The following is an 18,617-nucleotide window of genomic DNA, read 5'->3' as shown; positions in this document are numbered from 1 at the left end:
ATGCAGTCAAAAATCCACAAATAACTTCTTACTCTCCCAAAACTTAACTTCTAATAGCAGCCGACTGGAAGCTTTGTTGACAGCATAAACAGTTGATTAGCACATATTTTGTATGTTATATGTATTATATACTATATTCTTATAATAAAGTAAGCTAGAGGAAAGAAAATGTTATTGAAAAAACCATAAGGAAGAGAAAATGTATTTACTATTCATTAAGTGGAAACAGGTCATCACAAAGGTCTTCATCCTCATCTTCTTCATACTAAGTAGACTGAGGAGGAGGAGCAAGAGGAGGTTTGGTTTTGCTGTCTCGGTGGTGGCAGAGGTGGAAGAAAATCCACACAGTTTTAGTTAACTGTGATATAGAGCAGCAATAGACATTTTCTCCAATTTGGCTATTAACACAGGTCTTGGAGACCAGCCTTAGTACATACGGGAGTGTTAGAGGAGCTCGTGTAGTTCAACTCTTCTTGCTTTTCCAGCTCCTCTACATGGAACTACTGTGGCTTACTAAACACATTTATTTATCACTGTTGGTCTCCTTGCTGTCAAAATAGCACTTTCTTTTCATCCCTCCCATGTGTAGCACAGACCATGTGACAGACATTCTCCAGATGGTATCACCGCCCTTGATTTTTTTCTACTTTTTTTAAATTATGAAATTTACTATTCATGGATATATATGCACAGTTTAAAGAATAAACATACATGTTCTTGTACTCTCTCACACACACATATTTGTAAGGGTTTTTAAAAATATTTCTACAAATATGTTCCCTTTTGGGTGCTCTTCATTATATCCTACAGATTCAGGGTTGACTCTGTTATAATTTTTCTTTACCCTGAAAAATAGTTTTAGAATTTCTTGAAGATCTGATTAAAATTCTCTTAGCTTCTATCTTTCCAAAATGTATTTATTTTGCCTTCATTTTTTAAAGCGATCTTTTTTATTTTGAGGTGATACTGCATTCATATGCAACTGTAAGAAGAGCAGAGAGATACCATATCTTTCAATGAGCTTCCTCCAATGATAATGTCTTGCAAAATCATAGTACAATATCATAACCAGGATATAGACATTGATAAATTCAAGATATAGAACAGTTCCATCACTGCAGGGGTCTTCCATGTTGCCCTTTGTTAGTAACATTTAGCTTTCTCCTCCCTACACAACCCCATAACCCCTAGTAACCATTTATCTATTTTCCCCTTCTATCTATAATTTTGTCACTTTAAGAATAACATTATAGTATGTAATATTTTAAGATTGGCTTATCTTCATTTTTTAAGGCTATTTTTGTGGGATATGAAATTCTAGGATAATAGCTACTTGTATATGAGTGTGCATGCACATGTATGTGCATGTTCTCCTGTGTGCTTTCAGTATTTTGAGGGTATCTTTCCATTGTTTTCTGACCACTATTATGTCTGGTGCAAATTTAGTGATTATACTTATCTTAGTTCTCCTGTATGTCATGTGTATCTTTTATCTGGCTCATTTTAAAATCTGCTCTTTTGTTTTGGTTTTTAGCAATTAACTATGATGGGCTTAGGTGCTTTTTTCCTGATTGATGTCTTCTGATTTAAATTTGAGGGTTTATGTCTTTTATCAACTTTAAATCATTCTCAGAAAATATCTTTTAAATATTTGTTCTTCTGCATTCTGTCTTCCCCTTCTTGGACCCCAATTATACATATGTTGGGCCATTTAATACTGTCCCACAAACAAAGATACTATCAGCTGTTCTTGTTTTTGGTCTTTTTATGTTTATTTTTTACTATTTATTCTCTTTGTATTTTAGTTTAGATAATTTCTATTAACCTGTTCTCAAGTTCACTGATTATTTCCTCTGCTGAATCACTCTATTAAGTCCAATAAAATATTTATTTCTGATACTCTATTTCTCATTTTTAGCATTTCTAGTCAATTCTGTTTTGTAGCTTCTATATCTCTGAATGGATGGCAGAAATTTGCCATCTCCTCACATATATTGTACACTTTTCCCAAAAGGTCATTTAGCACATTTCTAGTTATTTTAAAGCCCGTGTCAAATAATTCCAACCACTGGGCCATCTATGGGTCTCCTGTTACTGTTCCCTCCTGCATCATATTTAATAACATACCAGGACAGCAGAGATGGAAGTAAATAATATTTCCCTCCAGAAAAGCATACTCCTCTTCTTGTGCCAGGCCACCAGAGCAGCTGTGTCTGCCCTGTCAAATTAACTTTGCTTCAATTCAGTTCTAGCTTCAAATGTTTTAAAAGTGGGCTCAGGATTTCCCATTCTTCAGTGCTTGGGGTCAAAGCACTGGCAAGATTCCCAAAATTTCTTCATGTCATCCAAATCACCAATTTTCTAAATCATCAGAGATCTCTCTCTGATTTGCAACTCAAATGATAGCTTTGCACAGTATTTGAGAATTCTCCTTGCTCTCCAGTGCTGCTCAGGCTTTTGCACACATGTGGAGCTCTCACTCTGTCTGAAATTTCTTAGGGGTTTCCTTCACCTTTCCCACCCCACCTGCAGCTGTCAGTGCAAAGACTCATGTTTGAGGAGAGGAGGATTCTCTCAGGTCTCTTGTTTACAGCTGAAAAGGGAGGTTGCCTCACACTGATTTATCCCAGCTCTCAGGCTGTGCTTCCCGTCCTCAGCAGGTGGTTGCCTTGGATTGGGAGGAGGTGCCTTGAACTCCAGGGGAGTCTTTCAGGTCACTGTCTTGCCCTCCACTTCAGGCTCTGACATACTGACTCAAGCATTTGATGAGGGCCTGTGAGGAAGACTCATTCCATTATCGGGGCTCCTCAGAATTCTACTGTGTCAGCCATATGTGCTGTGAGTTAAAATTCATCCTAATTTCTCCTTATCCCCATCTATGATACATTTATTTTTCTCTTACAGCTACATCAAGAATGAGAATTTCTTCTCTCCTCTGAAAAAATCTTTTTTTCTAGGGTTTAGTTCACTTACTATTTTTTATTTTCAACTCTCTGATTGGTTTTAGAAAGTTTATGATTTTGTGGCTTATAAATCTCCTTTGGGTCATTAAGTTGAGAGCAATAGTTTCCCATCATTTGTTACATTCTAAATGGAAGAGACATCTTCCATGCTTCTTTCTATTGTGTATTGTTTTGTCTTTCCGAGCTGTTTTTTGGGTTCTTCAGAGCAATCTTGCATAAATTCTCTCATCATTTATAACTAATCTGCTTTTATCCTGTTCCTTGGCTTTATACTTTGAAATATTTATGTGTATTTTTTGTCTTAAAAAAGTTCCATTTTGTTCTTGTTTAAATCTATCCAGTAAATTTTCATAGTATCTTATTCTTTTGTCATACTTTCATATTATTCTCTTACTTCTTTCAACATATCAATCACATGAGTTTTATGTATTCTAAATGTGATTAGTTAAACATACACAAACTCTGTAAATCTGACTCTAAGCATAGTTTGTTCCTGGGATTTCTGTCATGATGTCTTGATTTTTGTTTTATTTCTCATCTTTTTAAACTTTTGTGGGTAGGAGTATGAATTCATGATCTTTGGAACCTTATCCATGGGAATTCTTTTAGAATTGAATTTAAATAACTTTCCTCTGATGAGGATTTGCACTTGTCTCTTGAACTTGGTAGAACCACCAAGCTGGCATCACTGGAAACAAGTGTGAGGGAATTGAGCCCCACAGGTGATCTCCAAATTCACAAGTTCTGACCTTTGGGTAAGAATTCTTGTGGGAGACAATTTTTAATTTTTGTTTCATTTTTTCTTTTTCTTTTTCTCTGATAACTCAGAGCTAGGATGAAGGTAGGTTAGGATCCTTAACTTCTTCTGTGAGGCTTTGCTTTTAGTTTTTTTTTTTTGTTGTTGTTTTTTGTTTTTCTGGCTTACCCTAAAGATTTCTCACTGTGTGAGTGTGGGGTTGTTGCTGATACAACACCCATTACTCTGGCCCCAGACCCTGTCTCCTTGGCCCTTCCATGTGGCCTGTAACCTTCAATCTACTATCAGAGACTGGTTTGTGCCCCTTCCCTTCTGGGGCCAGCGCTGTAATGTCCCTTTCCCCTTGGGTGTGAGCTTTCTTGCCTTTTCTCGCTGTTAAGAGCTTCCCTTATTTTTTGCCAGCTCATCTGTACATTGAAGATATTTCATTCAGCATTTTGGTTGTGTTATTAGCCTACAATTCTGCAGGAATTCTGCACTTATCTTGTATTTCTGCTGGGCTCTACTAATAATTCTTGGGCAGGTTTGTGGTTTCCAGTGGCTCTCAGGGGCCATATTTTTAAGGCACACCTCAGGATATGGATAAGTGGCACAAGGATGTTTGTCTTTCTTGGAGAAAGTAACCACATAGTCATCTGGATATATACCTTGCACAGGTTCAAAAGGGGGAAGCCTGCTTCTTCTGTGGGCCACTGAGATGTCATAATCTTAGAAATATTATGCTAACATGATTTTTACTTTAGCCATCATTGTGGTCACTGTAGATTTTGAAGCAAATGAATGTAGATATAATTATATTTAAAAGTAAACGTATCGTTCCTACAAATTCATTTCCACCCAAATTAAATTTCAAATGAGTCTTTGTGATTTAAAATAAATACTTAGACATTGTTTCTAATTTTAAATGAATCATTAGGTGGGAATATATATTTTTGCATGACCAGAAATTGTCTGTGTTAATTGTTCTTTGATATTAATATTTTTGTGAGCAAACGTTTTGGTTGACTAAATCTTGCAAACTTCAGGATTGAGAAAGGAAGTACATAGTCAAATCTGGAATGATACAGAAATGCTGTGTGATAATCTGGTGTAACATCTATTTAATAACGTGGACATCATCTTGAAATTCTTAATGTTTGTTCTTCCCTTTCTTCAAAAGAAAAGAGAAACTTCACGTGTGGATGCATACAATGGGGCAGTGAGGAGGTATTATGATGGGGGGGGGGGGAGGAGATTCCAGAGAACAGTGAAGAGATCAAGTTTGCATCTTCTCTTTGTCATTCACTGGCTCCCGCACCAGCTCTCTGCTATAGACCAGGAGCGGTGAAACCAACCTCAGGAGGTGGCTCTGAGCTCTGTGCTTGGCCCAGGTCTGCAGGCTGCTGGGCAGATAGTGCACTTGCCTTCCTCACAGACACTTGCCTCACATCAGCTCCGTCCTGCTCTGCTGGCCAGGGTGAACCAGCAAGTGACAAGGGGAGTAGCTGTACACCACGTCTGATCTTGCCACCATCCTTCCTGGTTTCTTTGCTCAATTTAACATGGTGACAACACAGGGTCTGGGATGCAGGAAACACATTTCATCTTTGGCCATTGGATATTTCATGAGGATACACAAATCTATGGGCAGGTTTAGGGAATCATAATCAGTGCTTTTTTTTTTTTTAACAAATCTAAATTGTCATTGATATTAAGGTCACTTAGCCTGCGTGTGCCTCGGCTTTAGAAGCAGGTGTAATGATAAAAATACCTGATTTTCAAGCATGTACTAAGGAAGACAGAGATATAATATCCCTCAGTTTAAAAAAGAAAGTAGTTTGTAATGAAAAACTCCATCCAGCGATTTTTAAAGGTTAATTAACTTAAACTAGTGACACAGAATTACTTCAATAGTTAACAAAGAATATTTTGATATCTATGTATCAACTTGAACATTTAATGCAAATCCTGGCCCACCCCATTCCTCCATAAAATAGAAACAACAGAGATAAAGGCAAAACAAAGCAATCAAAATCATTCTATTCCAGTGGTGATAACTAATTCTATAAACTAACCATCACAAGGACCCTGCCAGAATGAATGCAAAGTGGTCTCGCTTAATACAAAGAAACGTCTCCTAAACCCAAACGTCTTATGAGGTCAAATTCTCATTATCTGAATGGCATTTCTCAGGGGCATTGTATTTCCTATAGAAAAGAGTTTTACACCCTCATGTTTGGGTGACTCCCATAAAAATATTTTTGTGGTACACTTGTCTCATCATTGCTACAGCAAGCCAAAAGCCAAGTTCCAGTAACGCAAGGAGCCAGCCACACAAAACCATGAAAGAATAGAGAGATTCCCCTCCGAGACCCCCCTCTGAAGGTCCGTGTGAGTACTCCTATCCCTGGCTCAACCACAACCATTCCAGGTAAGTAGGATATTGTGATTACGTTTAAAAGGCACTGTCTGATTTCTCAGCGCTACCTCTAACGTTCTGCCCTGGAAGCCCCTGCCCAGGCACGTTAGAAGTGTTGCCACCCCAGCCGATGCAGCCTTTGCTTCTGTGGAAATTTCCCGCTTTAAAGCATATAGAGGAGCATGTTGAAGAAAGGATGGTGTTGGGTTGATTGGAAATATTATACAGCTGGGTTTGCGTGTGGGGAAGGAGGCCTCAGTATGGCAGGACTGCAGAGAGCCCGGCTCATGGCCAGGGTGCAGAGCACCCCCTGCTGGGAGCGAGGTGGCTGCAGGCCTCCAGGTGGAGAGGAGGGAGGATCTGCGTCAACACATTTTCCACCTAACACCCTTGTATAGGATTAGTAATGATTATATTAATAATTTTAAAAACTTGGAGGGCCAGGCGAAGGGTTTGTTTTTTTTTTAAATTAAGCTTTCTATTTCCCTGACTCCTTTCTTTCCACTTGGCCACATTGTGGGGTTGGAATGAAAAGAAAGTCAGCAAAGAACACAATAAAAGCTCAACCTAGGAATCAAAACCAACCACTCACAATGATGTAGCTTTCTTTCTAAGAGCATTGAAAAATGGGAACGTACAGCTAAAGAAAGCCAGGGGAAAAAAAAAAGGAAAGTAAGCTTATAGTTTCTAGAATCATATTCAACTAACTTTAGTTTTCCCAATGCCAGTGTTTGTATTTGGAAATTAAAGTGATGCACTTCAAATTTGCATCAAAATCCAGAAAACTGACTTCCTTATCACCAAACAAATAAGCTTCGCAAACAGAAAGATGAATTTAAAATATTATTCTGGATGATTGCCAGTGTGATAGGGTTTGAATTTGTCTCCTTAAGAATACAGATAAAATAGGTCAGGAGTGAGTGCTTTAAAAATTCCATTTTCGGCCAACAAACATATGGAAAAATGCTCAACATCTCTAATCATCAGGGAAATGCAAATCAAAACCACAATGAGATATCACTTAACCCCAGTGAGAATGGCCTTTATCAAAAAGTCCCCAAACAATAAATGCTGGCGTGGATGCGGAGAGAGAGGAACACTCCTACACTGCTGGTGGGACTGCAAACTAGTTCAACCTCTGTGGAAAGCAATATGGAGATACCTTAAAGCGATACAATTGAATCTACCATTTGATCCAGCAATCCCATTGCTGGGCATCTACCCAAATGATCCAGTGACACTCTACAAAAAAGACACCTGCACTCGAATGTTTATAGCAGCACAATTCATAATTGCAAAGCTGTGGAAACAACCCAAGTACCCATCAATTCATGAGTGGATTAATAAAATGTGGTATATGTATACCATGGAGTACTACTCAGCTTTAAGAAACAATGGGGTGATATAGGACCTCTTGTACATTCCTGGACACAGCTGGGACCCATTCTACTAAGTGAAGTATCCCAAGAATGGAAAAACAAGCACCACACGTACTCACCAGCAAATCGGTATTAACGGTTTGCCATCAACACCTAAGTGGACAACAGGAGTAACATTTATCGGGTGTCGGGAGGGTGGGAGGAAGGAGGAGGTGATGGGTGTATACAACCACAACGAGTAAGATGGGCAACGTTTGGGGGATGGACACGCTTGAAGCGCTTACTCGAGGGGGGAGGGGGGCATGGGCAATATATGTAACCTTAACACTTGTACCCCCATAATACGCTAAAATAAAAAAAATAAAATTAAAAAACACAAAAATTTCATTTTCTGCTCCACCGCAGACTCAGCAAACATATCCTCAATACGCAGAGGATGGCCCTCAGTTACGGAAACTCAGAACGGAAGTTGTTTGAAAGTTGTCTGAACGTACCGCTGAGACCGGAAGTCCCCGTCTTCCATCTTCAGCGAAGGTGCAGCGACCGCAAGGAGTCGGCTGTTCAGGAAAACAGCATGTTTCTCCATGTCTCTCGAGCAAGAAGAATAACGATTCAGATGGCATGCCGAAAAACCACCTGCGGGAGAGGCTCCTCGTGTTATATAAAGCACTTCTTTTGCATTTTGAGGGAGGGACAGGGTCGTGTCTCCCCCTTGGCGACCACATGTCTCCCGGAAGACGACGGTGACAGGACTCTAAAGAGGACGGGCGGCTGCCGCGACCTGTGAACCCCGTTCACGGATGTGTGTCCACACTAACCAGACCCCGGGCTGACCCCGGGCTAACACCCGGCAGTCGGCAGGCTCTTTCGCTTGAGGACTCTTCCCTCGGGGCGTTGGGAAAGCAGAAGCTTGGGCTGAAACCGGAGCGCCCGGAACGACGGGCGCGAAGTCCCCGGGGTGACGGGGACGCCCAGAGCCGCGCGCTCCGCCACGCAGGGCCCTGGGCCGTCCCGCGCCCCGTCCTCGCCTGGCGCGGACGGAGGCCGGTGGGGCAGAAGACGTTCCGAAGGCCAGCAGCCTCTTGGTGAAGGACTCGGGCGCCCTTCTCCGGAAGCGTGCGTCCCCAGAGGGGTGCGCTGTGCGGAAGGGAGGGAAGCTGGCCGGAGGGACCTCTCCCCAGAGCCGCGCGTCTGGAGGTCGGACGGGGCTGTCCTCCAGAACACGAAGTGAGCCTCGACTCTCCGGGCGGGGGCAGGTTCCCGGGGGCGGGCAGAGGGCTCCGTGTTTGCCCGTCACGGTCAGCGACTTCGCCGGCCGGTCCGTCCGTGCGGACGAGCCCTCAGGGCGGCGCGGGGCGCCTAGTCTCGAGCGCGCTTTCGCCCGGACGCCGCACGTCAGGGCGCGCTTTCCTCACAGCTGTGGCGACGTTCGACGGGATTGTCACTCGAAGACCAAAGCGGTCACTTCACTTGCGGTCTGGCCGCATGTTTGCCAAGGTTGGTTCTGAGGGACTCGCGTGTGCTGCCGGGGCCGGAGCGCCGGGCAGGGCGCGCGAGGGGATCGGGCCGCGCTCCCGCGACCCGGCTCCGCGCTGGCGGGAAGAACGCGGGAGGCGGGACTGGAGGAGGGCGTGTGAAGGGCGGGGCCTGGGAATGCGGGGCGGGGCTAGGGCGGGTTGAGAGGTGGGGCCGCAGGGCCGGGGCCGACTGAGAGGGCGGGGCTAAGGCGGGTCGACGGGGTGGGACCTAAGGGGCGGGGCGGGTTGAGGGGCGGGGCCGCAGGGCCGGGGCCGGACTGAGAGGGCGGGGCTAAGGCGGGTCGACGGGGTGGGACCTAAGGGGCGGGGCGGGTTGAGGGGCGGGGCCACAGGGCCAGGGCCGACTGAGAGGCGGGGCTAAGGCGGGCCGACGGGGTGGGGCCGAGGGGGCGGGGCCAGCCCAGCCCTCAGGCCTCCCCTGGCTTGGGCGTCCCTGCGTGCAGCCTGAGAACAGCCAGTCAGTGCTGTCCTGGGCGAGCAGGGCCAGGGTGACAGGGAGGGGACATTCCAGCGCTGGCGTTTCAGTGTTTCATGTGCTACATGCATACAAGAATACAAAGTTAGTATGAGAATATTAAAGAATAGTACACATAGCATTTCAAGTTACACAATTAAAATGGATATGTAATACAAATTAACATATACCCAAGAGGGGGGCGGCTTGTGTCTGCGGAAGGTATGGGGGTTTAGGGTTTACATTTTCAGCCCCTCACTTTCCCTTTTGAGTTGTATCAGTTGTATACTCATGACGTAGGGTGGTGAGGTTATCTAAAAGTAGCAATTAATGGCTGTTAAGAAAAAAATATTCTTAAAGAGTACAGAAAACATTTTTTAAAGAAGCTAGAATTTGGATACAGTTCAGGGAGGCCGTAAACACGCTTACCTCCTCCTCTTCCCAAATTGCTATACGAGCCATCTAGAGACCAGAAATGTGACTTTCTGAAGACAGAAAGCAGCTGGAAGGGCAGACACTGCTCCGGCAGGTGTCCAGAACAGGATAAGCAGGCAGCAGTGCTCAGGGCACTTAAACAGCTCCCCAAGTGCTAGATTCACCCACATCACCTGGAGGCATCCCCAGAGTTTCAAATTCAGGGGGTCTGAGTGAGGCCCAGAATCTCCATTTCCAACAAGCCATGCACACAGCCTCCTACGCCTCTCCTCCACAGCACAGAGGCCTCAGCTGTGCCCAGCAGGGAAGTCAGCCGGGCTGGGTGAGGGCTGGGCTCCCAGTGTGAGCACTGGCACCCTGGCTCATGCGCATGTATTATATGTGCTTTTTGGGAGGCGGGGGTGGCCTGAGCCGAGCTGGCCCAAGGTCCTGAGGTCCTTCACAAAAGCGCAAAGTCCTTCATAAGAGCAAGCAAAAGCATTCATTTTCACAGAACTGAATTATCCCATCTCTCCTTGGCTCTTCCTCACAATTCTATCTTTGCCTGTATTATTAGAACTTACTTAACTAGGTTAAACAAACTGCAAAACAATGATAGTTCTTTAATTCCTTAAAATTATCTTTAGAGGGACAGGAAAAGAACTTCCTGTTTGTTTCACAACCAGGCACACTGAATTTCTTTGAGAAAGTGTCAGGTAAATGGAAGGAAGCAAGAGACAAAAATCACAAGTTGATGGATCTGTCTGCCTTTCCCCTACATTTCTAGAACATCCTTCATGGAAACCTTGTTGCATCACATTTATGAGCTCTAACCACACTACAGATTCTTTGCAATATGTACAAATTATTTGTAATATTACCAATTCCCATAAAATAGTCTAACAAGACAATGTGTCAGGGATGCTGTTTGAAAACACCTATGTTCAATGTGGGCAGGATGACATAGTTCACTACCTTCTTTGCCTGCTGGTTCATCAGGTGAGTTGTGACAGAACCTGCTGTCACCACCAGTTGCCAATTACTCACCTGGCCACTTTTTTTTTGGTCAAAGCACTTTGCTTTAGGATGCCTAAAAAGTCACCAGAAAATATTTGACAGAACAAAGTATTTGTTTTTTTTAATTATGCTCTCAAATAACAATTTTACGTTATCCTTTCCACACATTTTTCCCATTTACTTCTGGAGATAACAGACGTAGGCAGTAAAACTATTGCCCCAAATAGGAATGAAAATCTGTTTCCCTGCTAGAAAGGCTTCAGCTGGTAAACTTCTGAAGCTAAGGTGTCTTTTCCATCCTGCATGGTTTACTCATGGGCGGGATAACAGAGCCCTCTAGTGGCCACAGTGCAATTCAGTCCCAAGTACAAATTTGTTTCACATTCTTTTAAAATTAAATTTACTGAGTTACACTGCCACATCCTATTTAAATAAACAAACAAACAAATAAACAAACAAACAACGTAACTAACAAAGTACTCTCTCTCTGGAAAATTACAACCTCAAGTGTGTAATCAACCTATCACATATAGGCAGATTTTGTGCGTGGAATGAAAAGCCAGAAACACCTTAGGAATGTGCATGAGCGCCAAGGATTGGTCAGACGTACTCAGGAGTACTCTGCCCACCCTCTGTTCATCTTCCTCACCGCTTCACTGCACCTGACCAGCAGCTCCCAGGCTTCCTGCACCATCGCCCTGTGAAGACAACTAGGAAGAATTGCTGCTGTTGCTGCAGCCAGCCTGGTTCCCTCCCACTTAGCTCTGTACTGACCCAGCTGGGGCCCGCCAGCACCTGTGTGGTCACAGGGACAAGGACTCTAGCCAAAAGCCCCATCCAACTCCAGATTCAAGTGTTAATTTACTTTTGTATTCATACAATGTTTTTGTCAAGTGAGAAAACCTTACAGCAACATTCTGCTTGGGTATCAGAAATCACTAATATCTTAAACCTGGTTCACTCTCTGAGGGTTTATTATCAGTCCACAACATAGGGTAGAGCTGACAAGTAAACAACGCACCGTGGTGGTCAGAACCATGGCAACCAGGAGATAGTACTGGTGCTAATCAATACACATCAGAAAACGTCAGTGTGCCTGTTCTGCAATAATCAGAAACACGTAGAACTGCTGAGGTTACATGTTTGATCCACCTGACAAATCCACTCAACTAGGCACAATTTCCACAAACTGTCAGCAACCCACATGGTGCTCTGCTCTTACTTCCCACAGTCTCTGCAGCCGCTCCAAGCCTGTCACTATGTGGAAAATGCTCACCAAGGTCACTGCTACCCACCCACGCTCACTTCAACCAGCTACAGAGAGCCACATGCCTGGCCAAGAAACAACTGCCAAGGTCACTCCCACACACCCCCTGCACTGCCTTTTGTTTCCTCCACTCTCCCACACCACTTCAAATTGCAGGAGGACCCACCGAGTGATTTTTCTCTGGAGGCAAATGTAAGTACAACAGAGCTCTGAATAGCTTCCATAAGCTATCAACTTCCGAAGCTTTTCCCTTATCTCTACAGAATTTTGCCCATATATGCTCCCTGCCACTTCCACTTGGATGTCTCATGGTTCCCATGTCCCAAATGAAAAGCTTGAAATTGGTGATTCCTACCACCAAACCTACACACCTATCCCCAACTCCAGGAGCCCAACTCAGTAACCTGGGAATCTCGATTCTTAATTGTCCCTGACCCCCACTTTCTCAACACAGCATTGATTCTACTGCTAAGACAGATTTTAAAATCCATCTACTCTTTACCCATCACCAAGCCCCATGTCCACCTGATGTGGTCCTCCCGACAGGCCTGGCCTCGCCACTGCACCTCACCCTTTTCTCATCCCTTTGCCTCAGAACAGCCCTGGTTACTGTAATCTAATGACACCTCTGCTCAAATCTCCCTGGAGCCTTGATTGCCACTCAGCATGAATGTGTCCCCAGATATCCTGACTGGCATGTCCCTCTAACCCAGTCTTGCAGACACTCGCCCTGTGTTTTGGCACTCTATGGGTTTGTTCCCTTGCAGGGCTGCCCTCACCTACGCAACAGGGTCATTTCTCCCTGTTTTCAAGGCAGGTTCTCTCTTCCTAGGTCCTTGCAGTTACCTCCTGAGAGACCCTCCTTGACCAACACACAGAAAGAGGAGTCTCCCTGCTATTCTCTACTGCAAATCTACATGATTTCTTCACTGCAGTTACCTCAACTTATGATTGTTGCATTTATTGGGTGATTACTTGTTTAGGATTTTTCTCTATCCATACATCACAACTCTTTGAGAATTTGGCTCCTAAATGGCTTGCTGTTCAGCTCTTCCCAGCAAGGCGCCGAGAGAGTATGCTCAAGATATACTGGTAAAAGAATGACTATACCAACAGTTTCCAAAAAGGCAGAGTTATTTATAAATTTCAATTATGTTTGTTATAGGTGTTATAGTTACTTAAGAAAATATAAGGAAGGCATAACAAATAGCTGTTAAATTGTAATTACACAAAAAATCCAATCCTGAGCACTTAATTATATGGTATCTGGTATCACATAAGACCATCTCAGTGAACACTCAAAACTGGATAAATACTGGCAATGCAACATCTTTAAATATGTTTCTGTCACCAGAATGCAAGTGTCCTCAGGAGTGGCCATTTTCTCCTATTTTTGGTTAGAGTATGTTCTTTATCTTTGGTAGAACAGAAGTGAGGCCCAGTGTCACTCTTTACTAATCAGAACAATAACGTGCATGGCTTACTTTTATTTTTTATTATAAAAAACACATACAAGAGTTTTAAGAAATGATGAATATAAGACAAATCAGAACCACGGTGAGTTATTAAACCCATGTTCTATATACAAATACTAAAATTCCGAAAGTGGAATATCATCAAATGTGAGACACATCATAGCACTGACCATATGTACACAGCACACAGAGCTCTCTCTGCCTGCAGTCGCCTCTGAATCGCTCATATACATGTCACTGATACAAACCTGCAAGGGAACTTCTACTCTTCAGTTCTCCTCTTCCTGATATATAGTTAAATATTTTTAAGGAATTTTAGAGATAAAAAGAAAATGCATTAAAGTGAGTTTCTGCTAAGGGCTCTCCATGTTTTACTCGGATCAATTATGTATTACATCTTGAGAAAAACTTTTGTAGCCCATTTCCAGCTAAGAAGTGGAAAACTCTTTAGGTCTTTGTTTTGCCAATTTACTTTTTCCTAGTCACTCATTTGAACACAAGTCCGAAAACAGCTCAGGAACCAAATCATGTTTTTATATTGGTAAGTTCATTATAAAATGCCACTCAATTTTAAAAAGCCACTAAAAAGACACTTTCTGCAGCAAAAAAAGGGCTAAATTCAAGTTTTTTGTTGTTTGACCAAGACACAATAATACAATCCATATGTCACATGATCACAATAACCGTAAGTGAAATGTATGTGATTTAGGGAAAAACAACTGTGCAATTGTTTGTTTCTCCTGTCTCCTTGCCAAACAATAAGGAGAGCCTCTTGTCAGTTTATTTTGCGTCTTCTTTAAACCTTCCTTTGTATCTGAAAGCTGATTAATCTATTTATATTCAAATGTGTCAAGGCACTTCTCTAGCCACAGTGGCCTTCTTGGGTCAGCCGAGCCCCTCTGCACTCAGCGCACCGACTTCTTCCAGGTAGCTGAGGATGGCAGACGGAACGTTCTTGGAGGCCTCTCTCCGCCAAGCTTCCAGGATCTTGCAAATTTCTGCTGGATTGCTGGGACTCAAGTCACAGAGAGCATATACGGCTGCTAACTGTATACCCCATGGAATATCTGAAAAGAAATTTTAAATCAATTATAATCCAAGAAGATGTCTACTACTCAAAATTTTAATAATGTAATCTACTAAAATACAATCCAAATACAGAATCATTTCTGCTTCTGCCAGCAATGAAAAATATTAAATAACACAGTAAAAAATTTAAGACCTGTCTACAAATTAAAAAAAAACAATTCATCAAATACATGATTCTATTAAACATCCACTTGAAGTATTTATAAATGGACTTTGGAAATAAACACAAAAAAATGAGATAAAATATAAAACTATCTTTATACCACAGTTTCACATACCAGATTATAACATATGATTCTAGATTATAGCTAGGTTATAAATTACAGTATATTATTACAGCTGTCCTTTAGGGTAAGTTTATTTAAATTAAAGCTTAATTTAGGTAAAATGTAATTTATTTAAATAATTTAGGAGTTATTTAGTTAAAATTTATTATTAACTATAATACAGGTTAAGTATCCATACTCCAAAAAATCCAAAACTTTTTGAGCATCACCATGATGCTCAAAGGAAATGCTCATTGGAGAATTTTGAATTTTAGATTTTCAGGTTAGAGATATTCACAAATATTCCAAAATCCAAAAAAATCCCAAATCCGAGAAACACTTCCCATTTCAAATAAGGAATACTCAACCTGTATTTCAGTTATTTCAAACAAACAAACCCAACACAAAAGCCCACACATTCAAATGTTAATGCTGAAAATGCAGGCAATACTGTAGCTTTTAAAATTACTTTTCTCCCTACTCTATAAGCAATTATGGAGAAGCAATACAGCATAGCACACAGTGAGGCCACAACTCAAAAAAGTGTTTAACAGTAAAAACACAAGAAATTAAAAAGACAATCTGAATAAACAGGAGCATGTGGCACTGCTTAGCCTTACCTTCTGCAAATTGCTCTCTGGGCTTTAGTTTCCTCAGGTATAAAATAAGGGAGACACCCATTCACCTCAGAGGGTTTTCTTGGAGACCCTGCTACGCTGTGGGGCAGTGCCAAGCACAGTGTCTAACCTATAGCAGGCCCCAATATCTGCTTATCCTCTTTCCTCATGCTCCTAGCTTCTACGTTATACCTGCCCCAGCAACAGAACAAGTCTGTACCTATTGGCAAGACAACCCATTAGCCATTATTCTGGCTACTATCTTTTGTGTCAGTATGCAATCTAAATGGTAAAGAAGTACACTTTCACATGGAAGAAACATGCATCACTTCAGCAGCTCTCCTAAAATCAAAGAAATACTTCAGAGAAAGCACCTTAACAAGAAAGGCTCTGCTCATTAAGCTCAACATATCAAGTCTCCCACTGAAAACTGAAGACAAAACACCATGTTAAGATTATCTTGGGTGTCACGCAGTATTTAAGATGTCACTTTCTACATTTCTGATAGGATGTTGCTTAGCTACATTGTTCCTTGATTATACAATAATCAAAACAGAAACTAGATTTACCACTTATAAAGGGTTACCTTAAGGTTTTCCCACAACAGAATGAGACATAAAATTACATGCTATACAAAATGTAAATGTAACAGAAATCCTGCCATGAAGATTTGCTCACAAAGTTTCTAGTCTTCCAAGTTCTCTCCAGATGCTAAGTACTCAGTGATACCTGGCACCTCATTGTGCATCCCTGCTCACAGGTGTGATCTCATCTGGCCGTCAGGACACAGGAGGCCTCCACCCAACAGGCCTCGCAGGGAGCCCAGGTTAAATCACTTTTTTGGGATCACAAGGCACAGTTTCTGAGACAGAATGTTAGCACCAAGGGGAGAAGAGAGTTCCCTCTTCCTTAGAGAAGCACTGCCCAACAGAGCGAACTATTGCCATTTAAATAAACAAACAAATACATTCAGACACGCATTCAAATACTAATGCTGAAAATGTTTTTGCAAATATGCCCTAGTCTACAAGGCAGCAAGAGACACACACAGCACAGCACATAGTAAGGATTCCAAAAATGGTTTAATAAGGAAACACAAGTGATTCAGAAGTAATTTTAACAAATAAGAGTTTTACCTTCATCCTGAGCATGCTGTATAAACATACCAATAACTGAACTAATATTTTTCACAGCAGATGGAAATCCTTCCTTCAAACCCAATTGGCCTAAACGACCTAGGGGAAACACAAAATAAAATGTAAACAGTTCTTGGTTAAACGTTAACTTTTCATAATTTAAAGCACCACTGCCTTACAGGAGGTGATCAAAATGCCCAATCTCTTCTTTTATTCACACGTATGTGAGGATATACAATGTGCTGCTTTCCCAGCTAAGTTACAATGTCGTCAATGGAATCCAGAAGGAATGTAGGGCTACTGTGAAATGGCTAATAGGCTCACAGATCAACTAGGAGACAGTGGTCCAATCAAAATATACATTTTTGGTTCTAACACTTTGGCAGCTGCTGTGATAATATAGAGCAGCAGTTCTCAAGTGTAGTCCACAGACAACTTGGAGTCCTCAAAGTCAGAACTATTTCAGAATAATGCTGAGAAGTTACGTGCCTTCTTCCCAGCGCCAAGGTGTGGGCTGACGATGCAAAAGCAACAGCAGATCAAACGACTGGACCCTGAACATGTATCAAGATAGTGGCACCTCACTGGATGGCAGTGCAAAAGCAACAGCAGATCAAACGACTGGACCCTGAACATGTATCAAGATAGTGGCACCTCACTGGATGGCAGTAATTCTTCATCACCAAGCGCCCACAGTCAAAAACACTGATTTCACTTATGAAATGTCCTTGATGAGGCAGTCACGACTGTTCTCACTAAATCTAGGCCCTCAAACACAGAACTCTGCAACATTCCGTAGAAAGCCCAGGAAGTACACATGCAGCTCTCCCCTGCACACCCAGCTCACTGGTTGTGGCGAAGAAAAGCACTTGTGGAACTGTGTGTTGTGAGTGAAACTGGGTGCTTTTCCCAACACCACTTTTGATTGAAAGATCTGACAAACTATGACTATTTGGAATGAAGCAGACATTGTCTCAAAAACAAACAATGTGAACTTGTAACTTCAAGAAAATTTATCATTATGGTCAATGATAAAATTTGAGCCTTTAAGCAAATTAGAATTATGGAACAACTTCCACCAGCCACCCTGAGCTTCACAGCTTTCTAGTGCTTAAGACTTTTCTGTGATGAGATTGGTGATATTGTGTTTTGGGGGGTATTGCTGACATCTGGAAGATCTGTGTGAATCAATTATTTTCCAAGTGAACAATCCAGGTTACAAAATCATATAAGGGCAAAAGGATCCCTTCAACATGCAAGCTAGACCAATGCATTTTATAGTATAACAGAATACAAAAAGCTGACTGATAAGATTTCAGATTTCACACTACAACTAATCTTTGAGAAATTACTACTTGAGTTTTATTGTAGTATCACAGAAGAATATCCATAATTATTTGAAAAGGCTATGAAAATACTCTTCCCTTTACCAACTACATATTTGTATTTGGATGGATTTTTTTCATACATTCAACCAAAACAACATATTGCAAGACATGAATGCAGAACAGATAATGAAAAACCAGCTATCTTCTATCAAGCCAGACAGTAAAGAGGCTTGCATTGCAAAAAGGCAATGTCAGTCTCATTATTTTTTGTTTGTTTTGGAAATAATAGTTATTTTTCATTAAAAATGTCATATGTTAATGAGTTTATTACTGTTAATTTTAAATGAATAACTAAATATTTTAAAAATTTCTTAATTTTAATTTCTAATACAATAATTATTGATATAACCTGCAGTAACAAAAGTTCTTTCAGAGTTCTTAATAATGATTAACCACTTGGGTACCATGCTCACCAGCTGCGAAACCTTGTCCACAGCTGGCACTCATAGTCCGCATGAT

General features: G+C 41.9%; 1 protein-coding gene across 1 annotated transcript in view; it reads right to left on the bottom strand.

Annotated features, from left to right (window-relative positions):
- Positions 1–13,659: 13,659 nt before the first annotated feature.
- Positions 13,660–18,617, bottom strand: part of ICE1 (interactor of little elongation complex ELL subunit 1) — a 65,883-nt gene continuing 60,925 nt past the window's right edge. The window contains exons 18-19 of the mRNA XM_012757738.2: positions 16,771–16,869; positions 13,660–14,729 (exon numbers count right to left, since the gene is read on the bottom strand). Coding sequence (XP_012613192.2) covers positions 14,548–14,729; positions 16,771–16,869 — 281 coding nt within the window. The 3' untranslated portion in view covers positions 13,660–14,547. The remainder of the gene's footprint in view (positions 14,730–16,770; positions 16,870–18,617) is intronic.

This window comes from Microcebus murinus, chromosome 11 (genome assembly GCF_040939455.1).
Source record: "Microcebus murinus isolate Inina chromosome 11, M.murinus_Inina_mat1.0, whole genome shotgun sequence".
Taxonomy (NCBI): domain Eukaryota; kingdom Metazoa; phylum Chordata; class Mammalia; order Primates; family Cheirogaleidae; genus Microcebus; species Microcebus murinus.
Note: the sequence above shows the minus strand (reverse complement) of the source record. Positions and strands in the feature narration are given on the sequence as shown.